This window comes from Amphiura filiformis, chromosome 17 (genome assembly GCF_039555335.1).
Source record: "Amphiura filiformis chromosome 17, Afil_fr2py, whole genome shotgun sequence".
Lineage (NCBI taxonomy): Eukaryota > Metazoa > Echinodermata > Ophiuroidea > Amphilepidida > Amphiuridae > Amphiura > Amphiura filiformis.
In genome coordinates, this window is record NC_092644.1 from 38423391 (window position 1) to 38449782 (window position 26392).

At 36.7% G+C, this 26392-nt stretch overlaps 1 protein-coding gene across 1 annotated transcript in view; it reads left to right on the forward strand.

Moving 5' to 3' along the window:
- The window catches only part of LOC140138428 (outer dynein arm-docking complex subunit 3-like), an 89356-nt gene that overhangs the window by 27857 nt on the left and 35107 nt on the right, over positions 1-26392 (forward strand). The window contains exons 4-10 of the mRNA XM_072160321.1: positions 287-460; positions 2903-3007; positions 3453-3575; positions 4932-5091; positions 11312-11418; positions 13075-13235; positions 15163-15325. Of these exons, the coding sequence (XP_072016422.1) occupies positions 287-460; positions 2903-3007; positions 3453-3575; positions 4932-5091; positions 11312-11418; positions 13075-13235; positions 15163-15325 (993 nt within the window). The remainder of the gene's footprint in view (positions 1-286; positions 461-2902; positions 3008-3452; positions 3576-4931; positions 5092-11311; positions 11419-13074; positions 13236-15162; positions 15326-26392) is intronic.

The following is a 26392-nucleotide window of genomic DNA, read 5'->3' on the forward strand; positions in this document are numbered from 1 at the left end:
GGGGCCTATTCAGAAAAACAAATTAGTAAATGTTATAATGGTAATACGTTGATAATAATATTAATTTATTTATTATACTTTGAGATTTGTTAAACTGTAATGTATGTGTGCTATATCATGATATGAATTTTAAATGAATTCGATTGTTCAAAACCATGACTATGCCCTCAGCTTCGCTTCGGGCATAGTCATGGTTTTGACATCACCTCGGGCCTATAATTTTAACTGTGCCCCTCATAGCAGTCAATATTTGTATATTAGTTACTTGATATTTTCCCGCCAACAGATCGCTATTGCTGAAATGGATCAGAAAGCGCGCGAAAAGGCCAAGCAACTTAATGCAGTCCGTTATCAGAAGGAGCAAAAGCTTGATAGGATTAAACAAATGGAGAGGATCCTAGAACGGATGGATATGATTGCCGTCAAAGGAGATGCAAAGTTTGCCAAGTATGACATGCAGGTAAATGTTCTTTTGAGAATTTAACGAAAAACGAATATGCATGGTGAACATTTAATTTCTTACCGTCTAAAACTAAATCATCAAATCATAAACCGGCTGAGGCTGAGAGGTAAAAATGGCTGAGTAGGTGGGATTGACCATTTTCTACAGTCCATGGATTGACATGATTTTCACAAATTTGCCCGGGGCATGTAGGCCTACCCTCCCTTCATACTCCCATTAACCGCACAATTTTAGTATCGGTCGGTTGCGACGCGACCATATCTGTCCATATAACTTTGGTCATTAGAGCGAGTCAGGGGATTTCAAGTGGCTGATTATTGATTGGCAAGTGCCACATTTGGGCATAAGTGCAATCCACCATTCAATGTGGAGGATGGGCTAGACTTTATCGATTGATTTTGCTGGAGTAATTTCCTGTTAACCAGGTTTAAGTACTGCAAAGGTCGAATCATGTTTGTTGTGCAGCATAACTGCACTATGCATAGAGAATACCCCAAAAAATGTCTGAGGCAGACTGATTACGCCAAGCCGTTTGAGAGTTACTGCACTGATGTCAGTGAGAGCAACGTGAGAAAGATTCTGATTTTTTAAAAAGATTTTTTCATTGATCATATCATTGTTATGCATAGACACTTTTAACGTCAATGCCAGCGGCAAACGGTGTGTTGTGCTTAATCATACCAGTCAGTGTTCAGTGTTGTTAAAAGGTAATAATTTAAGGCGAGCGACAGTAATAATAAATCATAATATCTTTTATACATTCTGTGGCCTACTTTAAAGTCAATATCACCGACAAACGGTGTCTTATACTTAATCACATCATATATCATTCAGTTATCAGTGTTGTTAAAAAGTTATCTTTAAGGCAGCATTGATGATAAATCATAACATCCTTTATATATATATTCTGCAACTTTACTCAATACCAGAGATAAACCATGGAGAAACGGTGTCTTTTGCTTAATCACGTCATATCATATATACCATAGATAGACAGTAGAGAGATTTCCCGGAGAGATTTCCACTGTTTATGGTCATCAGTGTTCTGTGTGAGTGTGTGTTTTCTAAAATTAAAATAGCCGCTCTTTAGGCATGTTAGGTAAGTTACACAGCTGAAGTTGCGATAGTATTGAGATACAACAATTATTGATATCATGATATAAACAAGAATATGTTTTTGGTTAATATTTCTGTTGTCTCCATCCTTAAGCACTCCTGGTAGGCCTACATACATGCATCTCTGTGAAGGTGAATTAGTATAGGGAAAAACGAAAATCTTACATAAATGCATTGTATCTCCGTTTATAGATTAACTTGATAGTTTTAGTGAATTTTATTTATTGCTTTGTTTACGTAATTTCATACAGGATAAAGACTAAAATGTTTTCCTTAAGGGATCTGGAATGAGCGTTTAGAGTGTTTCGACAGTATTTTTTTGTGGGACATGAGAGCACATCAGACATATCGAATTGCATTCTGAATACGAAGAATGTCTTTCTGATATCAAATAATTTTCATTTTTTAAAATTCACGATATAATACAAATTTTATGACAAATTAATTAAAATTTGATAGGGCCTATATTTCAATTTTTTGATATATACCGGTAACAGTCCTCGAAGTATATTTTATAAATCTAATGACATATTCCTAAAGTGTATGTAGCTGGGAGGAAAAGCCGACGATCAATTGAAAATTTCGACTTTTCATATATTAAAGATATGGATTTTTTCCCCCAAAAGACCTAATTTTTTTGGCGTTTTGGGATCATCCCACCTACATATACTTTAAGTATAAATCATCAGACTTATAAAGTTTACTTCAAATACTGTTAAATATCTAAAATATCAATTTTTTATCATTTGCCATAAAATGTGTATTACTTTGCGAATTTCAAAAAAATCTAAAATATGTTTGGATAGGTAGTTTTCAACAGATTTACCACATTCGCCTTGCCATAACATTGAATTGCGTTATCTGTTGACCAAGTGACGAAAAGTGTTTTAGGGGAAGTGTTAGCTTTCGTTTGATATAAAAAAAATCTGATTGGATGAAGAGAACAATAATTATTACAGATGCCCATTTTCCAGCTACAAGCTCCACAGCTCATAGGATGCTATGCACTCAACCGTGTAGTGTAATCAAAGACTGTGGTGCAGACAATTCACTGCTTGCTGTTCTCTACTTGGAAGCTCTTGGACGAAAATGTGTGCTCAGGTGTATCGAGGTGGAAACTGTGCGTAGATGGTTTATAAGAGAATCGTTTTTGTATAGAAACCTTGTCCATATGTAACTTTCGGACCAACAAACCTTTTCTAATCGAACTAGCAAGTCCCAGATTTCGTGTATTGTTTTAATAGTGGGATACGTATAGTATTAATGTCATGTCTGCTTCTATTACCCACTAACGTTTAGCCATTTTGTTTCTTAATGTTACAGACGATACGAATGATTGAAAATAACATGGACAAAGCCAAGATCAAATACGACACAGCACTGAAGATTCAAAGTACCTATGAGGATATCGTAAACTGCATGGAAGATGTAAATATCCAATCATTCCGCAACAATTTTTTCTCTTATTTTTTAGTCAAGACGTCTTTAAAAAAAAAAGACATACGGTAGTTCACGGATCAAGTGTATATTGTAATTTGTTCTAACTTTCCATTTTCATATCTAACCTACTCTGCACCAATTTGACGAGAAATAAGTGATTTGAAGTATAATGATACCTACATCCTGATTCTGGAAAATAATTTAACAAAAACTTCATATTGCATTTAGATTTTTAAACCACATACAGGAAACAAATTTGGGCTTTATTTTAGCTTTTCAGTGAACTTTATTCGTGGTGTGCAGAAGTATCTACAAAATTATTGAGACCCCTGGGCTCAGAATTCCGGGAAACTCGATAACAATTGGGTTCGCACATCGTTCTTTTTTCCTCGGCTAATCGTATATTCTCAAATTAACTAATCATTAATTTTAGGAACGCCTGAGTCTTCCGAAAAAGTTGAAAGCGCTGGAACGTTCTCTGGAGGAACAGAGACACGAGCTGGCAGAGTTGAAAGAAATCAACAAAGATGCGCACGAAAAGAGAGACATTGCAAAGGTAAAAAATATAAGGGTAAACATAATTATGTCAGAAGGCTATTGAAGGACTGCTGTGATGAGTGTTACCTATAACGTTGGCGAATAATACTTAGGGGATTGGAATCGAACCCGTATCATTCCACAAACGAACACCAATCCAGAATCCAGAGCGCCAGCAAACAACTGTATTCCAGGCTGTTATTTTTAGATTAAAAATATTACCGTATCAACTTCTGCCAAATGAAACACAGCTGACAGCTCAATTCTAATTATTCATTTAGTACTAACTGGCAATAAAAATTTCGTTATTGGCCACATTTATGTATTAAGGGCCAAAAAAAATGCTGTGACAATCAAGTCTAAAGACTTGTACGAAGTTTAATTTCAATTTATTCATTCTAATTTTTGGAAAAGACATGTTTCATTTTGATAACCAATCATTTAATTAAAATAACACACAAAAGTGAAAATTAGAGCAAAATTTCGGCATAGAGCATATATCAGAATTTTGAATGTTCGACTTGTTCCAAATCTCTGATTTTTGTGTGACTCGATTGTCTCTGATTTTTGCGATTCGATTGTCAGAAAACATGCCAAAAATGCATGCATGTATCGCGAATTTCATAAAATCAAAGTTATGTGATATCAGAAGGACATTCCTCGTATTCAGAATGCAATTCGATATGTCTGATGTGCTCTCAGGTCCAACAAAATACTGTGCAAACGTAGCTATCCGAGCCCTTAAGCCTGCAAGTAATTAAAATGCTGGTTGTGAGAGATAAATTTACTGAAAACTAGTAGAAATATAAGAAACACGATGAATACATTGTGCGTGGGAAAAAAACGTCACAGATAACTTGTTTATGCGCTGGTTTGCTTTAAATAATAATATAATTTTAATGAAACCCCAGATAAATGAGTCTTTATACAAAACGTGTTTAAAAATAACTACAATTTGGAACTCATTAACGTTGACAATAACCATTCATGTTTCATTAGCCATTAATTAATTGAAAGTTACTACTAATTTATAATTGGAGCCGGGGATAAACAAGTTAATTCACGTCTGACGTCATCTGTCTATCAACTTGGATACGGGTTATTCACGATTTGTTCTGATGATTGAAATTTCTGAACGCAGCTGATCAGAGGGTGCCCTATGGTTAGTTTTGCACTTTCAAACATGCAAACCGTCTCAAAACTTAGATCTTAGTAACAAAAAACTGTTTTTCCTTAAAACACCCGCGACACCGCCATAAAAAGCTGCTTTTTGCCTTAATACGCGCAACTAACAAATTACGGGCCGTGATTGTGAGACGCGAAGTAGTCTGTTTATCCCTGACTTTTGCTATCTTATTGCCTTGACACCTCGCAGGCTGAACTAGGCCAGTTGGAGCAAAGTATGATCTTTGAGAAACGATCACGTGAGCGTAATCTCACGCGGATGAAGAAACAAGCGGAAAAACAGAAAGAAATGGCGGAGAAAATTGAGAAACGAGCTCGAGCAACTTTGCAAATTGACGACGCATTATCAGGTAAGAGGTCAGGGTAAGAATGAGGAAAGAAGTGAATGGAAAAATGTGGTAGAAAAGTGAAAGAGATAAAGAAAAAAAATTAAACCACCCACCTACCAGCCCAACAAGGGTATAAATGTGGCATTTAAGACAAACAACCTACAAACCTAACCGCTAACCCCCGGCCTAACCCTAACCCTGACCCTAAACTCTAACCCCTATCCCCCGACCTTAATTTGCATACATATGGTGATGTTTCTGTCTTAAATGCCACTTCTACTCGAACAAGTAATGTTCGCTACGGCCACCGGACCAATCCATTCAATGTCAGAGGAGTTTTTAAATGCATGTGAGAAAATTAACAAGTAATCAATACAGCATTTATATGAACAGGACACCTGTCTCATAAAAACAGATAATAGTTGCACATTGAACACACCATATTTTTTATTTAAGATATTTTTGGTTAAAATTGACATTTTTTAGAGGTTAATAACTGCGCATCGGTTATTTGCAGTTGGAGGGCCATTCAACTTTGACGCGCTACTATAAAACTGTACGCTATGAATACGCACACAACGAAAATTCAAATTTGCTTGGTCTGGGTTGCAGTTTTAAAAGCTTCCAAAATTCTCTCTACAACTCCTAAGAGCTATATATTTGATAAATAACTATAAGAAAGGCTTTCAACATTCCATATATGTTCACAAAAAATACCGTAGCTTTGCAAGGAATATGATATGGGCACATAAACACAAATTTTTGTCATGAATTGAGATAAAAGAGTAACAAAAACTACTATATTTTAAAACTGGTGCGAGTTCATAAATCAGGCATTTGCATATGATTAGAAACATGGCTTATTATCCTCATACTAAAAAATCTAGATTTTTGGTTGGTTAAGACAAAACCTGCGGGATGAAAAAAGGGTATTTTACAAGACGGAAAGATACCAGTATTCAGTAGGCCATGCGACAACAACATTGAGAAAGTTCATGCGAGCAGTGTTAAACTACGCGCGCGTATTTCACTGAACGCAGATGAATGGCGCGCTTGGGCGCAACAAAGTCGCGCGCGTGTACTCGTTCATGGTGTCAAGTCACGCGGTATTGTTATGAAGTTGTTTACTTAATTTTCCTGCAAGGGCCGAATCTGGGTAACCAATTTAAACCATTATAACAACTTAAATTTTTAAGTTCAATAAAAAAAAAAAAACTGATCGATAGATAAAGGTTGAAATTACTTGTCTGGCTAAAAATAAGAATGATTAAAGCGTTAAGACAGAAAATATCCGGGTTAGAAAATAAATATGAAGATAAAGCAAACGCAAAAATCACGAATTCTAACAACAAAAGTAGACAAAATGGGAATCAAGTAGAGAATTGTGAAGATATTTTCAATACAAGCTTATTTGTAAATTGCCCAAGATGATTGGCTACACATAATACGATACATTTAAAATCGAAACTTTCCGCGGGAAAGGTAAAAAAGCATACCCAAGAGTGCGACGGTCATTTTTGCAAAGGTCGCGTACGTTAATAATTTGACCTTTAACGGATGACGCGCACGATGGCCCTCCGACTGTTTGGAGGGCATTGTGAAAAATCTAAACATTTTGCCTTTGGAACCGAGGAATATCCGAGGGGCGTAGCCCCGAGCAATGCCCGACATATTACCGATGCAAAGTTATTAACCTCATTCATAACCGTCACTTTAATCTCTTCACCTTACAAAATAACACAAAATTTTGCTCAAAAGTTTATAAAATAGATGATTTTTACATCTTCCCTTGCCAAAAATCGATCAGGCTAAAACAGAACGACCAATAACAAAAGTGCGTATCACAATCTGTGCAAATATGGTAGCGCGCAATCCAAATACGGCAGCCAGCGCGCGCGCAGTTTGTTGGACGCACAATACCGCGCACGCAGAAGTCAATTGTGTGCGACATTGGAACAATTACGCATTTTGCGGTCAATTGTGAGATATTAATGACCTCGATTTGCGTTCGCGTTTTCGCAAATAATAAAATATGATTGGATCGCACGCATCGCGTTTATTAATGAGGTTATGAATTAGAGGTTAATAACTGCGCATCGGTTATTTGGAGGGCATTGTGAAAAATCTAAACATTTTGCCTTTGGAACCGAGGAATATCCCGAGGGGCGCAGCCCCGAGGGATATTCCGAGGTCCAAAGCAAAATGTTTAGATTTTTCACAATGTCCGACATATAACCGATGCAAAGTTATTAACCTCATTCATAACCGTCACTTTGATCTTTTAACTTTACAAAATAACACAACATTTTCCTCGAAAGTTTGTAAAATAAACAATTTTACATCTTCCCTTTCCCAAAATCGATCAGGCTAAAACAAAACGACCAATAACAAAAGTGCGTATCAGAATCTGTGCAAATATGGTAGCGCGCAATCCAAATACGGCAGCCAGCGCGCGCGCAGTTCGTTGGACGCACAATACGGCGCACGCAGAAGTCAATTGTGTGCGACGTATTGTGCGTCCAACGAACTGCGCGCGCGCTGGCTGCCGTATTTGGATTGCGCGCTACCATATTTGCACAGATTCTGATACGCACTTTTGTTATTGGTCGTTTTGTTTTAGCCTGATCGATTTTGGGAAAGGGAAGATGTAAAAATTTGTTTATTTTTACAAACTTTGAGGAAAATGTTGTGTTATTTTGTAAAGTTAAAAGATCAAAGTGACGGTTATGAATGAGGTTATATATCGGGCATTGTGAAAATCTAAACATTTTGCTTTGGACCTCGGAATATCCCTCGGGGCTGCGCCCCTCGGGATATTCCTCGGTTCCAAAGGCAAAATGTTTAGATTTTTCACAATGCCCTCCAAATAACCGATGCGCAGTTATTAACCTCTAAATAATTGTTTATATGAGATACGATGGTGTGCATGCATTATGTTTACAAGTCACGTCGTAATCAAATGTATATTAAATGGGTTTTTTATGTACTTATTATAGCCACAAATCGAAGTAGATTTCTTATTTATTCAATGTAAATGTTTTCCTGTATAAAATCGTGTTCATGTTTGGACTACGGTTGCAATGTTTGCATTTCTAAAAGTCGCATGCTTCCTGACCTTCGCATATCAGCAGAAAGTATCTATTCCCGACATTAGATCCGGGCATTCGATTTTTACCAGCAAGGTGACCGATAAAAACACTCAAACGGTTGAGTCAAATCTATAAATATATTAAAATACCGTTGTGTTTCAAGCCTGAAAACCCATCAGCAAGCTGCGACTAGTTTATATGCAGGCAAAAGTAAATAGTGCACACTGACTTTCCAATGCCTGGGGCTTCTCAAGTAATGTGTTTGTTGTTTACTATACGGTCACCCGTTTTTCGCGATTCGTAAATGATGATATAGCGATGACGTTGGACTGAGATTTACAACAGACTTTGACTTTTGTATTACTTAGTATATTATGTGAGTGTTAATGAAATATGATTGGATTTATAATGTAGGTAGGCTGTTTGTAGTAGTTTTTGGATTTTAATTACTAAGGTCGAAAAAGTGAGGTGACTGCTAACATTATTAAATCGCACAGGCCTATTATGATTTACATTGGAATTATGTAGTTTTCACTACATCACACCACAGATTTTATTGCGAAAAGTCTACCACATCACTTTTTGAAGATGTGTCTTAATAATGTTCTTCTTCGTTGTCCCACTCGCCTCCATCTGTTTTACTGTTTAGCCTCCCTATTCCTCTCTCCCTTCCCCACTTTCATCTATCTCTCGGGCCCTTCTTCCCCATCAACTGCCAGAAAAACTGCGACGGTAAAACATGGAAATATTGAAATATCATGTAAGACGCGCGCAAACCAAATGCAACCCGCAGTCATCGCATACGCACAATCAGCAATGCTACAAGATGTAAGCAATATTTGAATGTACACCCTACGTATAACTTTGAAAACATTTTACCGGCATTTTGGAAAGAAATTATTTTTGACCCTTTCTCCAAATTTACAAAGCATGCCAAGAGCTACATCATGCAATTTCTGTGCTTTTCCGATAAATGCGCCATTTTGCAGCACTATTAAAACTTGGTGATCAGTATACCGCGTGTTGTATTTATCGTGTGAACAAGTCCATTATGTTTATATGGCAAAAGCCTTGTCACAGACAAGACAAGATGATATCATTCTTGTGTCTGGATGTCTTTCTAGATTTCCTTCCTCTAAATTCCAGATAAAGTGTAGATGACCTTTATTGAATCTTGATACCATCATAATTATAATCTTGCTTATTCATCTCCGGAACTGTGATGATTGAGTCAGTGTGATAAATTGTGCAATTTTTCATAGAGCGACCTGACACTCGCGATTTTAAATTGCCACTCAAAGTCGTCAAAAGTCACTGGAAAGTATACTGGAAATAGGTTTTAGTTTATCTTCATATTATTGTATTTGTTGTAATAACACAATGTAAAGAGTTCAATTTCGACATTTCGATAGATTCTCCTTGTACAGTATGTTTTGTAGGACCTGAGAGCACACATCAGACACACCAAATTGCATTCTGAATACGAGGAATGTCCTTTTGATATCAAATAATTTTACTGATTGTATTGCATATAACATTTGTGCCATAACTCTTTTAGTTTTTTCGTGAGAAGTCAAAATGCAATTGTATAAATCTTATTGTTATACCATTATTGTTTGCACTAGATTTGGAGTTTTGCGTCTAATATTTAAAAGACCAATATTGTTTTGCAATATTTCGAAGCCAAAACTTGGTGCTACGTATGATGTACGAGATTGGGCTACGAGTTCACATTTTCAATATCTTTGATTTCACCAAGTTGGCAATAGGAATTTGCTTTATTTTGAATGTATGACTTTCTTGTGATGACCTTCAAAATGTGTCTATTTTCAGAAAAAAGATGAGGTTGTTTATTCTACTTGAAGAATTTAGGCAGATATGAAATGTGTTGGATAGGTATTTTGTTCATGGATGAAATTTGCTGTAATCAGTAAAATCTGTTTTCAGTCCAGATTGACACCCAAGATATTCAAATTGGTTAAACGTTGACGAAAATAGGATATTTTCTTTTGAGTTAACAATTGTTTTTCCCGTATCAACCAAATGGCAATGAAATTCCAAATGGCCTAAGTTCCCTAAATTTGTCACATTTTTTGTATTATACTTAGAAACGGATTTTATTATAAGAAAGCATTATCAAAAGGTTTGGCTTTATCAAATGTTCAAAGTCTTGTCAAGGTCATTTGATGTCAACTGCATTGTTTGTCGGATTGTCACAAAATGTGGTGCATGTAATCACCATTAAGCGTCAAGACCATCAAGGTCATAATATCAAGGTTAACAGTTACTGATAATAGATAGTTGGATTCGTATTAAACTTGGTTGATATGATCACCCTTGAGCAGCAAACATTCTAATGGTCGTCTGAATATAGATTGTTGGACTGTCGTGAAACTCGTTGGATGTGATTCCCATTAAGTCCTTTGTTACAAGTACGAATTAAAATTAATGTAGACCTAATTTAGCACACATTTTTCAATTCAGCTTTCAACGTGAAAATTCTTAAGTATTTCTGAGTATGGTGCTATTTACCAATAAATACCGATATTTCGGATTAGTTGTGCCACGCACAGAAAGTTACTACCATTAAGTACTTGTCAATGCAAATGTGATTGCAGCTTGCTGCACAGAATAATAGTAACGTTGGCACATTCTGTTTGAGAACCCACTACATTCACAAGACGTTTACTCAGCCGTGAAAAAGGTGATTGTTTCAAATGTGATGTCATTACAATATTATTAGTGGGTTTTTTAGCGGGTTCGACGTCGCACAAGTTTAGAACTGTTAAGCTTTCGTCAGGAATAGCTCTGACTTCTTCAGGACAAAATGCCTAAGAATGAGACATGTATGCCGCCCCTTGGCTACTGATGGCTCTGAAAAGAGCCGTTCACTGCCGACTGCCCACTGTCAACAGAGAACAAGCAGATCTCGCCTATCTGCTAATTTTTAAAGGTTTTGGTGGCTCAAAAAGAGCCGTTCACTGAAGACTGCCCCATGTCAACAGAAAACAAACAGACCACGCCTATCTGCTAAATCTAAGGATCTGTTGGCTCTGAAAATTTGTAATGCGGATCCCGCCTCTCGTGTGGTGCACCGATTGTTTTCTTATTTTCTTGTTTTTTCATTTGATTGATTCTTTTTGTTTGCACAGACAGAGAACGTCAAGCACTTATTGACGAAGAGATATGGATTAAAGTAACCACATACGAAGAAGCATTCAGACGAATCAAAGATGCCACAGGTGTCTCCGATATTAATGTAAGTATTAGTAATAATTTTAATCAATTCATGAGGGTGCATTTTCATTTCGTGCTTTTTCCTAGATATTGATATGATGTGTTGTGACGTCATTGCATACGGTGTTATATCAAATGAAAGATAGCTTACATCACATATCCTGGCTTACATAATACGAACTTGACATTAAAGGACTATTCAGTGTAAAAACAATTGTGTATAATGAACCTAAGAGTGAAGGATAGGTCATTTTTGAGATGAATAATTGTGCAAAAACGAGGAAAAGAGCAGTATTAATTAACAAAGTGGAAGCCCCATTCAAAATATTTAATTTGGTCTTTAATACATGGCTTTCGGCGTAACCACTAGCAGGCTATGCTAGCACATCTATGACACTTATATAATAGGTGCCAAAGATCATCCGGACGACGAAATCCCTGGACGAAATCACTGAATCAGCCTTGTATTTTTTTCACGAACTGCCAAGCCTTGTGTGAAAGGTGTCTGCATATTACCGCACGACTAAATTAATTGGGGGTGTGTCGGGATTAATGATTACTGATTAATAATTAGGGTGTGTCGGGAGACGATGTCAAATAATTAATTATTGGCTGTGTCGGGAGATGGTGTTGAATAATTTTTGGATAGAAGATGTGCCTTTCATGAGACGATTTTATGGGGTTAGTGCATGGCGCTATGGGGTGATTTTTGAGTTAGCATCTACCTTTCCTACATCAGTGGAACCAACGTTTTCTGGCATCCTTACACCTAAAAGGATAAAACTGTTCCATTTTTGTCTGTGTCCCTATTCTCCCCACGAGGGGTCAAAGGTATATATTAGGGCCAAAAATTAATATTCGTTCTATCAATATACCTCTAATTGTTCCTCTCATTGCTAGGAATAAAAAAGTCAATGGTCAAATTGTCAAATGTTTGAGATTTCTTATGCTAAGGGGAGTGATTTGAGACCAGTGCCGATGAAATCGTACCATTTTTTTAATTTGACATTTGACCTATTCGACCTTATAACTCCAACTAAAATTTTGTCACTGGCTGTCATATATATGTATGTGGAGACTTGTGTTAAAAACCTTTCTCATAAATATAGAATTAGTATATTTTTTGTGTCTTTTTCGTACAGTTGTTTGATGGCATGTAAAACTGTGTAATTTTGATAAAAGTTGAACAATGATGGCGCTATTTATCTTAAACCTTGTTTGCATCTTTACAAGGGGTAGGCACTTGTATAATGGTATTAGAACATCAGAAAAAAGACTTACAAATGGCAAGGAAATTTTCCAGAAAATTTAATGTACTAGTATTTGGATAATTTAAATTTAAAATAAAGGTAATTAGCGCCCTCAATTTCCACACAAATGTACAGTTTATAGCATAAAAAGATGAATAATTTGATATAGAAACAAAAATCTATGTTAAAAGTTGCTAAAAAATATAATGTGTGTATTAGTGTGATAGCTGTTGGTATTGTCCAGGTCAAGAATTGAACATTATATAATGTTTTGTTAGAAAAATTAATAAATGGTGACATAGAAGTTAAATGACTAGATATAAAGCTCACGACCGTGTGCGTTAAGATCGTGTCCGCATATCCCCCAATCCAAATCAGGAACCAACAGGGGTCTAGTAACTATTATTTCTGGGCATTTCCCATTTCAGGAAATCGAATCGCGGTTTCTGAATCAAGGTAATACGTATAACGTGTTGGAGAAACAGAAGATTGCCGTGGAGAAACAACGGAAGTGGTTGCTTGATCAGCGCCGTCAGTTGCAGCAACAGTATGAAGCGATGAAGTACAGTGGAGAGAGTAAAATGTCACAGTAAGTCAGGTTTATTAATTTTTATATCAAGAGAAAATCCGCTTCAAAAGAGGGCTATTAAGCATATATCCATGTCCACAAACAAGGTGGGTGAATAAAGTGCAATAGGGCAAAGAATCTGTCTTTATTTTAGAACCGGGTTGAACCCTTTTAGGGTTTGAAACATATATAAATGATATATTCATTAGTGACCTTGTGTAAGTAGCATTTATTGTTCTGTGTTTATGACACATTTAAATGTTTGTCCACGAGATGTCAAAATTTTGAATAGGGCCCTATCAGTATCAGCCCCGGCTATCAGCACAGTCTATGCTAAGGTAGATTTGGAACAACTGCTATTGGGACGGACTGAGCACTTAAAATGTTATTGCCCTGGTCTTGTTTAAGTGGAAGAAACATTGTAGTTATTTGGCGGGTTTTTTAAAGGTCGAAAGGAAAAGCGCAAATTGAAGTGGCGTGAATGACAAAGACTCGTAAAATTTAAACGGTAGCTGCGACATGGTTGCGATTCCCTTCCTTTTTTTACAAACGGTGACTAGATCAACGTGTTCACACGTTGCCCTATTGAACTTTTTTTTACTCAACCTGTTTCACGCATGTTTGACGCATCCAATTATTAGCAGTGATTGGGCCCTGCATAGCAAGTCTGGAGTTTCACAATAGGAGTTAGCAAAAGGGGGTGTGCAAAAATCATGAGCCATGGAGAGGGTATAGAGTGTATGCAATAAACCAACCGGAACGGTATAACAATTGAAATGGCAACAAATTATTCATGACGATGCGTGAGATTTTACTCATTCTCCAGCTTTTTGCGCGAGATTTACTACCTAGGCGTGAGATTATACTACCTACAATTGTTTGAAAGGTCAGATTACCATAAACACGAGAAAAGGAAGAAATCAAGCCATGAAAAGTGCTTCAAATGACAGGTTTAATACCAGAATTTCCATTCAGATATATTATTGTGTGTTCTAAAGGTCAATTGTGAGCACCCAAACGAATCAATATTAGGATAAAAAGGAAATTACAATATATCTTGTTTTACAAGAAGATGTCATGCAAATCGTCTTAAAATGACAGCGTTAATACCAGAATTTCCATTTTTATAGCTTTAACTATTAGATACTTTTAAGCATCAAAAAGGGGAATTCAAATGGAAATACGATTTTTCAAACAGATGCAGGAATGAAGGGAAAGCGTGGAATGTACAATTTTGAGTGAGAAAAGGGGAGCCGCGACAATTTTGAGCATAACGCAATGGGGAATTCCACAAATAACCAATTTCTTGGCTCCATACAGTGTAATAGGAACACTTTCCTATGCTAAATAGCTTTCCCAATTTTACGTGCTGAAAGCCACACTCGCCATACCTCAGTAAACATCAAAAGAGGAGCTAGCTGTTTTCCGTGTGTGGGAATTTCTAGCGTATATATTTCTGTGTATAAGTTTTGTGTATTTGCCAAATGCCAAATATGGGCAATATGACCAATATATTATTTAAGAATATTGCACGGTACCTAGAATATGCCTTATGGTCGATACTATCGAGTGAGTTTGATATTTTATGAATGAACTGTAGTATGATTGGCAGCACGCCGTCATCCACATGCTTGCTTGAAATTACAACAGGTACCTGTGTCGGATTTTTAATTTTAATTTTTTTTTTGCATGTAATATGAAGATAACATTTTTAAATCAATATAAATTGTGATATTTTGGCCTAAATACATTTGTTTAGTAGGATACGGTTTTCGAAAGGAGTGGATACGTGCAACTGGCCTATACCCTTGAGTGTGTGATTATTACGTAGTCAATTCACCACACACGGGTGAATGGGAGATGTCCTCTAACTTTTTCTAATGTTCGCTAAACATTTCCTAAAAAATAACGTTTCATGGAACATGTTGCATATTATTTCTTTATAAAGAGGTCAACAACTGCTAGAAACAATGCAAGAACATCTGAGCAAGGAACAAACACGCCGGGAGAAACAAACGGCAGATTTAGAACGATCGTACCGTCTACATACCGACGTCGTTTCTGGGATACAACATGTCAATGACATACTCAAAGATATCAAAGTCAAACCGGTGAGTTATCAAATGACAGTTGAAGTGATGTACTCTTCTCCTGTTTTAATTTCTAAATAAAAACTCCGAGTAGAGTGTAAGGGCGCACACCACTAAATAATCGTCCCATTGAAATACGTGTAAAAACACCAGTTTTATTTATTCGTTTTGAGGCCTTTTCGGCGCTTTCTGAGAATTTTAATGATAACCAGTCGATTGCAAATCGATGAAAGTTTAACATATGTTTCAATGTATGGGTAGTCTTCCACCTCGTTTTCCCGGTAGGAGCCGCTAAACAGCGCCCTCACTGTTTTTGACATGCTCTCATGACTGTAAACCCGTTTCTGCCCATTTTTAATACGCGGACCTATTTTCTCGATAATTATAAAATGCGACTTTTTTAGTGATTCAAATTCATGCACAGGCTTTACACTTTCATTTAAGCTACAATTCGCTACTCTTTCTGATTATTAGTCCAAAGAGCAGCCCATAATACCGCAAAAACTTTCTGAATTTTACCGGAACTCAGTAGGGTTGCACAAATGGCGCATTGATTTAGTGGTGTGCTCCCTTCAAGGGTTTTTGATGTTCATAAAATTGAGTTCTTTTATCTTTTTCTTGAAATATAAAATGCTTTGAGTAAAACTCTTTAAATTTAAGTGCTCTGTGACATTCACATCAAGAGAACTAGCCTTTCAAAGTTCTATGGTGGATTCCGAAAATAGGCAAATTTTCAACATTTTGACCATTCATGCTTATTCTTCTAAATTTGCATTGAATTCCAATTCTCTAGATAGTTTTTGACCGTCTTTCTGATAAAATTCGGTTTTAAATAAGAGTAAATTACGTTTAATAATTGCAAGGGTCTACTGTTAATGATTTTATAACAATCACCCCCCGCCCCCTAGAAAACCAAGATTTGCAGCTTTAAAAGGCATGCACCGTTTTGTCACCTTAAGCCCAAATTGCTTAAAATCCAAGAAATCTTGTTTTCACACAATTTGTGGCAATTTCTTGAACTTTGAAGGCCTCTGAGGGAATAATCTTAGCGCGAATTGCATCTAAAACGCATTAAATATATTCACTAACATGTAAGCCATCTATTTAAATCGAAAAAACTGCAATTTAATCAACAGCCATTTCAATTTGGGCTGAATCTCTGAAAAGCACGGTTTTACTCCTAGGCCCTTCGAAGGGCGCACACCACTAAATAATCGTCCCATTGAAATACGTGTAAAAACACCAGTTTTATTTATTCGTTTTGAGGCCTTTTCGGCGCTTTCTGAGAATTTTAATGATAACCAGTCGATTGCAAATCGATGAAAGTTTAACATATGTTTCAATGTATGGGTAGTCTTCCACCTCGTTTTCCCGGTAGGAGCCGCTAAACAGCGCCCTCACTGTTTTTGACATGCTCTCATGACTGTAAACCCGTTTCTGCCCATTTTTAATACGCGGACCTATTTTCTCGATAATTATAAAATGCGACTTTTTAGTGATTCAAATTCATGCACAGGCTTTACACTTTCATTTAAGCTACAATTCGCTACTCTTTCTGATTATTAGTCCAAAGAGCAGCCCATAATACCGCAAAAACTTTCTGAATTTTACCGGAACTCAGTAGGGTTGCACAAATGGCGCATTGATTTAGTGGTGTGCTCCCTTCAAGGGTTTTTGATGTTCATAAAATTGAGTTCTTTTATCTTTTCTTGAAATATAAAATGCTTTGAGTAAAACTCTTTAAATTTAAGTGCTCTGTGACATTCACATCAAGAGAACTAGCCTTTCAAAGTTCTATGGTGGATTCCGAAAATAGGCAAATTTTCAACATTTTGACCATTCATGCTTATTCTTCTAAATTTGCATTGAATTCCAATTCTCTAGATAGTTTTTGACCGTCTTTCTGATAAAATTCGGTTTTAAATAAGAGTAAATTACGTTTAATAATTGCAAGGGTCTACTGTTAATGATTTTATAACAATCACCCCCCCCGCCCCTAGAAAACCAAGATTTGCAGCTTTAAAAGGCATGCACCGTTTTGTCACCTTAAGCCCAAATTGCTTAAAATCCAAGAAATCTTGTTTTCACACAATTTGTGGCAATTTCTTGAACTTTGAAGGCCTCTGAGGGAATAATCTTAGCGCGAATTGCATCTAAAACGCATTAAATATATTCACTAACATGTAAGCCATCTATTTAAAACGAAAAAACTGCAATTTAATCAACAGCCATTTCAATTTGGGCTGAATCTCTGAAAAGCACGGTTTTACTCCTAGGCCCTTCGAAGGGCGCACACCACTAAATAATCGTCCCATTGAAATACGTGTAAAAACACCAGTTTTATTTATTCGTTTTGAGGCCTTTTCGGCGCTTTCTGAGAATTTTAATGATAACCAGTCGATTGCAAATCGATGAAAGTTTAACATATGTTTCAATGTATGGGTAGTCTTCCACCTCGTTTTCCCGGTAGGAGCCGCTAAACAGCGCCCTCACTGTTTTTGACATGCTCTCATGACTGTAAACCCGTTTCTGCCCATTTTTAATACGCGGACCTATTTTCTCGATAATTATAAAATGCGACTTTTTAGTGATTCAAATTCATGCACAGGCTTTACACTTTCATTTAAGCTACAATTCGCTACTCTTTCTGATTATTAGTCCAAAGAGCAGCCCATAATACCGCAAAAACTTTCTGAATTTTACCGGAACTCAGTAGGGTTGCACAAATGGCGCATTGATTTAGTGGTGTGCTCCCTTCAAGGGGTTTTTTGATGTTCATAAAATTGAGTTCTTTTATCTTTTCTTGAAATATAAAATGCTTTGAGTAAAACTCTTTAAATTTAAGTGCTCTGTGACATTCACATCAAGAGAACTAGCCTTTCAAAGTTCTATGGTGGATTCCGAAAATAGGCAAATTTTCAACATTTTGACCATTCATGCTTATTCTTCTAAATTTGCATTGAATTCCAATTCTCTAGATAGTTTTTGACCGTCTTTCTGATAAAATTCGGTTTTAAATAAGAGTAAATTACGTTTAATAATTGCAAGGGTCTACTGTTAATGATTTTATAACAATCACCCCCCGCCCCCTAGAAAACCAAGATTTGCAGCTTTAAAAGGCATGCACCGTTTTGTCACCTTAAGCCCAAATTGCTTAAAATCCAAGAAATCTTGTTTTCACACAATTTGTGGCAATTTCTTGAACTTTGAAGGCCTCTGAGGGAATAATCTTAGCGCGAATTGCATCTAAAACGCATTAAATATTAGAGTCACGCGGTAGCATGACCAGCAAGTTTTAAAAAAAACGACTGATAAAGAAGAATAAGAAGATGCACCGCGGGACTATATTTACACGAAACAAAACGCTATTGTTCTATGATATTTTCGCTGGGTACAAAATATATCTAAAACCATGCTAAATCGTATTTACTATCCAAAGTGTAATATTTTAATAACTCATTAATTCAAAAAGTTACACCAATCATACAGTCAATCCGATTGTTTGATAATAAATAAACATTCTTGCTTTATTTCACGCGGTATTTCATAGCCAAAATTAGTGGAAAATCATAGCTAATCATACTGATATCCACAATCTTTCGTCACTGCTACAGCCATACATGGCTGTCACTGTCGCACTACCTTTTGAGATTCACTTTCAAATATACCCTAGTATATTCCTGGATACCCTACATACAAATTCTGGATCCCATTCGCCAAAAAATCAAGTTTTTCGCAATTCTTTTATTCTTTCCGGACCACAGCATACATTCATATTAATAAATACTCCACTTTCACACGTCGTTATGACGGGTCGTCCCCGTGGCGAAGCGGTTAAGGTCCTGGACTTCTAATCCACTTATGAATTTTTGCTCAGGTTCGAAACTTCCCACCACTTTTTTTTCTTAATGTTTTATTAACCAATGTATTGTCATAAATCAAGAATAACACCATCTCGAACATCCATTGCTATTATGATATTATTTTTTTTTCATCAAACAAACATGTCTGATTTTTTATTTTCATTTAGGCCTAGGCCTAGGCCTAGGCCTACTTTCAACATGCCTGACTATCATGACATCTTCGTTATTTAAAACACATTTATCATTGGCTCTGTTCACAGTTCAATCTGAAATTATATTTGCAATAAATATTATAAATTGTCACAAATTAAAATCACAAACCGCGAAAGATCGCCAACAACTGCCGCTGAATATTGATATCAAACTAGATTTCACCGCAGGGCTATAAAGAACCACAAACCGCGACATTTGGATATCCAACTAGATAGCCCAGCAGGGCTACAAAGAATCACACACCACGAAATATGGATATCCAACAGGCTTAAACTATAAATTAGCTCCCGATAGAGGGCAGGGCCTGATAAGGGTAATTAAAATCACAAACCGCGAAAGATCGCTGACAACCGCCGCTTAATAGGGATATCCAACTAGATTGCCCCGCAGGGCTACAAAGAACCACAAACCGCGAAATTTGCATATCCAACAAGATTGCCCGCAGGCTTATCGATTATAAAGAACCACAAACCGTGAAATATGGATATCCAACAAATTAAGACCACAAACCGCGAAAGATCGCCAACAACTGCCGTTAAATTTGGATATCCAACTAGATTGCCTCGCAGGGCTATGAAGAACCACAAACCGCGAAATTTGGATATCCAACAAGCTTAAACTAATTAACTGCCGATAGAGGGCTTGATACGAGGAAATTAAAATCACAAACCGCGATCTATCGCCGACAACCTCCGCTTAATAGGGATATCCAACTAGATTGCCCGCAGGGCTACAAAGAACCAAAAACCGCGAAATGTGGATAGCCAACAAATTAAGACCACAAACCGCGATAAAATGAAATGAAATGAAATGAAGAGCCACAAACCGCGAAATTTGGATATGCAACTAGATTGCCCCACAGGGCTACAAAGAACCACAAACCACGAAATATGGATATCCAACAAGCTTAAACTATAAATTAGCTCCCGATTGAGGGCAGGCTTGATAAGGGAAATTAAAACCACAAACCGCGAAAGATCGCAGATAACCGCCGCTTACTAGGCATATCCAACTAGGTTGGCCCGCAGGGCTACAAAGAACCACAAACCGCGAAATTTGGATATCCAACTAGATTGCCCACAGGCCTATAGATTATAAAGAACCACAAACCGCGAAATATGGATATCCAATAAATTAAGACCACAAACCGCGATAAACGAAATGAAACGAAATGAAGAGCCACAAACCGCGAAATTTGTATTTGCAACTAGATTGCCCCACAGGGCTACGAAGAACCACAAACCACGAAATATGGATATCCAACAAGCTTAAACTATAAATTAGCTCCCGATAGAGGCCAGTGCTTGATAAGGGAAATTAAAACCACAAACCACGAAAGATCGCAGATAACCGCCGCTTAATAGGCATATCCAACTAGGTTGGCCCGCAGGGCTATAAAGAACCACAAACATTCAAACACGATTATCTTGCCTAGTCGGGGCATTTAGACGCTTCCGTAGTATAGGCTTAAATATATATGCGCATTTACCAGTTCCAACTTGGAAGTAAATCGGACTTACTCTCCGTATCTCTCTGGCATTGTCAACATTGGGTGTGTGCTGTTTATATTTACATTTTCTGTACATATTTACGTTGCCTTGAATAATTAAAGTATATTAAAATATATATTGATCATTGTGTACGCCTCAGTCACGCGTGACGAGCAAGTTTTAAAATAAACGACTGATAAAGTTTTGTTTAATTATTTATTGTCATAAATCATGAACAGCAACTTCAAACATCTATTTTTCGTTTTATGGAGCACTTTGTAACCTGATGACTTTCCAAGCTTGGAGCTGCTTGGTTACATTCATAAAAAGAAAAGAAATCTACCAAAAAACGTTGACAACGTAAAGAAATCAGCAAGTTTAAAAAACCCACCTCGGCTCACTTTTTTGAAACTTGGTCCCATTTTGAATACCAACAGGAAATCAGTGTTTTTATTTTATTTCAACAGAATACAGCGTTTCCAACAAGATTACAAGCCTACTACACTTCTGGAAATGTTTTAAATTTATATAAATATGATGAAGTTTAAATTAATACCTTTTACAAATGGGACCAAGTTTCAAAAAGTGAGCCGAGGTGGTTTTTTTTTAACTTGCTGATTTCTTTACGTTGTCAACGTTTTTTTGGTAGATATTCACTAACATGTAAGCCATCTATTTAAATCGAAAAAACTGCAATTTAATCAACAGCCATTTCAATTTGGGCTGAATCTCTGAAAAGCACGGTTTTACTCCTAGGCCCTTCGAAGGGCGCACACCACTAAATAATCGTCCCATTGAAATACGTGTAAAAACACCAGTTTTATTTATTCGTTTTGAGGCCTTTTCGGCGCTTTCTGAGAATTTTAATGATAACCAGTCGATTGCAAATCGATGAAAGTTTAACATATGTTTCAATGTATGGGTAGTCTTCCACCTCGTTTTCCCGGTAGGAGCCGCTAAACAGCGCCCTCACTGTTTTTGACATGCTCTCATGACTGTAAACCCGTTTCTGCCCATTTTTAATACGCGGACCTATTTTCTCGATAATTATAAAATGCGACTTTTTAGTGATTCAAATTCATGCACAGGCTTTACACTTTCATTTAAGCTACAATTCGCTACTCTTTCTGATTATTAGTCCAAAGAGCAGCCCATAATACCGCAAAAACTTTCTGAATTTTACCGGAACTCAGTAGGGTTGCACAAATGGCGCATTGATTTAGTGGTGTGCTCCCTTCAAGGGTTTTTTGATGTTCATAAAATTGAGTTCTTTTATCTTTTTCTTGAAATATAAAATGCTTTGAGTAAAACTCTTTAAATTTAAGTGCTCTGTGACATTCACATCAAGAGAACTAGCCTTTCAAAGTTCTATGGTGGATTCCGAAAATAGGCAAATTTTCAACATTTTGACCATTCATGCTTATTCTTCTAAATTTGCATTGAATTCCAATTCTCTAGATAGTTTTTGACCGTCTTTCTGATAAAATTCGGTTTTAAATAAGAGTAAATTACGTTTAATAATTGCAAGGGTCTACTGTTAATGATTTTATAACAATCCCCCCCCCGCCCCCTAGAAAACCAAGATTTGCAGCTTTAAAAGGCATGCACCGTTTTGTCACCTTAAGCCCAAATTGCTTAAAATCCAAGAAATCTTGTTTTCACACAATTTGTGGCAATTTCTTGAACTTTGAAGGCCTCTGAGGGAATAATCTTAGCGCGAATTGCATCTAAAACGCATTAAATATATTCACTAACATGTAAGCCATCTATTTAAATCGAAAAAACTGCAATTTAATCAACAGCCATTTCAATTTGGGCTGAATCTCTGAAAAGCACGGTTTTACTCCTAGGCCCTTCGAAGGGCGCACACCACTAAATAATCGTCCCATTGAAATACGTGTAAAAACACCAGTTTTATTTATTCGTTTTGAGGCCTTTTCGGCGCTTTCTGAGAATTTTAATGATAACCAGTCGATTGCAAATCGATGAAAGTTTAACATATGTTTCAATGTATGGGTAGTCTTCCACCTCGTTTTCCCGGTAGGAGCCGCTAAACAGCGCCCTCACTGTTTTTGACATGCTCTCATGACTGTAAACCCGTTTCTGCCCATTTTTAATACGCGGACCTATTTTCTCGATAATTATAAAATGCGACTTTTTTAGTGATTCAAATTCATGCACAGGCTTTACACTTTCATTTAAGCTACAATTCGCTACTCTTTCTGATTATTAGTCCAAAGAGCAGCCCATAATACCGCAAAAACTTTCTGAATTTTACCGGAACTCAGTAGGGTTGCACAAATGGCGCATTGATTTAGTGGTGTGCTCCCTTCAAGGGTTTTTTGATGTTCATAAAATTGAGTTCTTTTATCTTTTTCTTGAAATATAAAATGCTTTGAGTAAAACTCTTTAAATTTAAGTGCTCTGTGACATTCACATCAAGAGAACTAGCCTTTCAAAGTTCTATGGTGGATTCCGAAAATAGGCAAATTTTCAACATTTTGACCATTCATGCTTATTCTTCTAAATTTGCATTGAATTCCAATTCTCTAGATAGTTTTTGACCGTCTTTCTGATAAAATTCGGTTTTAAATAAGAGTAAATTACGTTTAATAATTGCAAGGGTCTACTGTTAATGATTTTATAACAATCACCCCCCCGCCCCCTAGAAAACCAAGATTTGCAGCTTTAAAAGGCATGCACCGTTTTGTCACCTTAAGCCCAAATTGCTTAAAATCCAAGAAATCTTGTTTTCACACAATTTGTGGCAATTTCTTGAACTTTGAAGGCCTCTGAGGGAATAATCTTAGCGCGAATTGCATCTAAAACGCATTAAATATATTCACTAACATGTAAGCCATCTATTTAAAACGAAAAAACTGCAATTTAATCAACAGCCATTTCAATTTGGGCTGAATCTCTGAAAAGCACGGTTTTACTCCTAGGCCCTTCGAAGGGCGCACACCACTAAATAATCGTCCCATTGAAATACGTGTAAAAACACCAGTTTTATTTATTCGTTTTGAGGCCTTTTCGGCGCTTTCTGAGAATTTTAATGATAACCAGTCGATTGCAAATCGATGAAAGTTTAACATATGTTTCAATGTATGGGTAGTCTTCCACCTCGTTTTCCCGGTAGGAGCCGCTAAACAGCGCCCTCACTGTTTTTGACATGCTCTCATGACTGTAAACCCGTTTCTGCCCATTTTTAATACGCGGACCTATTTTCTCGATAATTATAAAATGCGACTTTTTTAGTGATTCAAATTCATGCACAGGCTTTACACTTTCATTTAAGCTACAATTCGCTACTCTTTCTGATTATTAGTCCAAAGAGCAGCCCATAATACCGCAAAAACTTTCTGCATTTTACCGGAACTCAGTAGGGTTGCACAAATGGCGCATTGATTTAGTGGTGTGCTCCCTTCAAGGTGTTTTTGATGTTCATAAAATTGAGTTCTTTTATCTTTTTCTTGAAATATAAAATGCTTTGAGTAAAACTCTTTAAATTTAAGTGCTCTGTGACATTCACATCAAGAGAACTAGCCTTTCAAAGTTCTATGGTGGATTCCGAAAATAGGCAAATTTTCAACATTTTGACCATTCATGCTTATTCTTCTAAATTTGCATTGAATTCCAATTCTCTAGATAGTTTTTGACCGTCTTTCTGATAAAATTCGGTTTTAAATAAGAGTAAATTACGTTTAATAATTGCAAGGGTCTACTGTTAATGATTTTATAACAATCACCCCCCCGCCCCCTAGAAAACCAAGATTTGCAGCTTTAAAAGGCATGCACCGTTTTGTCACCTTAAGCCCAAATTGCTTAAAATCCAAGAAATCTTGTTTTCACACAATTTGTGGCAATTTCTTGAACTTTGAAGGCCTCTGAGGGAATAATCTTAGCGCGAATTGCATCTAAAACGCATTAAATATATTCACTAACATGTAAGCCATCTATTTAAATCGAAAAGACTGCAATTTAATCAACAGCCATTTCAATTTGGGCTGAATCTCTGAAAAGCACGGTTTTACTCCTAGGCCCTTCGAAGGGCGCACACCACTAAATAATCGTCCCATTGAAATACGTGTAAAAACACCAGTTTTATTTATTCGTTTTGAGGCCTTTTCGGCGCTTTCTGAGAATTTTAATGATAACCAGTCGATTGCAAATCGATGAAAGTTTAACATATGTTTCAATGTATGGGTAGTCTTCCACCTCGTTTTCCCGGTAGGAGCCGCTAAACAGCGCCCTCACTGTTTTTGACATGCTCTCATGACTGTAAACCCGTTTCTGCCCATTTTTAATACGCGGACCTATTTTCTCGATAATTATAAAATGCGACTTTTTAGTGATTCAAATTCATGCACAGGCTTTACACTTTCATTTAAGCTACAATTCGCTACTCTTTCTGATTATTAGTCCAAAGAGCAGCCCATAATACCGCAAAAACTTTCTGAATTTTACCGGAACTCAGTAGGGTTGCACAAATGGCGCATTGATTTAGTGGTGTGCTCCCTTCAAGGGTTTTTTGATGTTCATAAAATTGAGTTCTTTTATCTTTTCTTGAAATATAAAATGCTTTGAGTAAAACTCTTTAAATTTAAGTGCTCTGTGACATTCACATCAAGAGAACTAGCCTTTCAAAGTTCTATGGTGGATTCCGAAAATAGGCAAATTTTCAACATTTTGACCATTCATGCTTATTCTTCTAAATTTGCATTGAATTCCAATTCTCTAGATAGTTTTTGACCGTCTTTCTGATAAAATTCGGTTTTAAATAAGAGTAAATTACGTTTAATAATTGCAAGGGTCTACTGTTAATGATTTTATAACAATCACCCCCCCGCCCCTAGAAAACCAAGATTTGCAGCTTTAAAAGGCATGCACCGTTTTGTCACCTTAAGCCCAAATTGCTTAAAATCCAAGAAATCTTGTTTTCACACAATTTGTGGCAATTTCTTGAACTTTGAAGGCCTCTGAGGGAATAATCTTAGCGCGAATTGCATCTAAAACGCATTAAATATATTCACTAACATGTAAGCCATCTATTTAAATCGAAAAACTGCAATTTAATCAACAGCCATTTCAATTTGGGCTGAATCTCTGAAAAGCACGGTTTTACTCCTAGGCCCTTCGAAGGGCGCACACCACTAAATAATCGTCCCATTGAAATACGTGTAAAAACACCAGTTTTATTTATTCGTTTTGAGGCCTTTTCGGCGCTTTCTGAGAATTTTAATGATAACCAGTCGATTGCAAATCGATGAAAGTTTAACATATGTTTCAATGTATGGGTAGTCTTCCACCTCGTTTTCCCGGTAGGAGCCGCTAAACAGCGCCCTCACTGTTTTTGACATGCTCTCATGACTGTAAACCCGTTTCTGCCCATTTTTAATACGCGGACCTATTTTCTCGATAATTATAAAATGCGACTTTTTTAGTGATTCAAATTCATGCACAGGCTTTACACTTTCATTTAAGCTACAATTCGCTACTCTTTCTGATTATTAGTCCAAAGA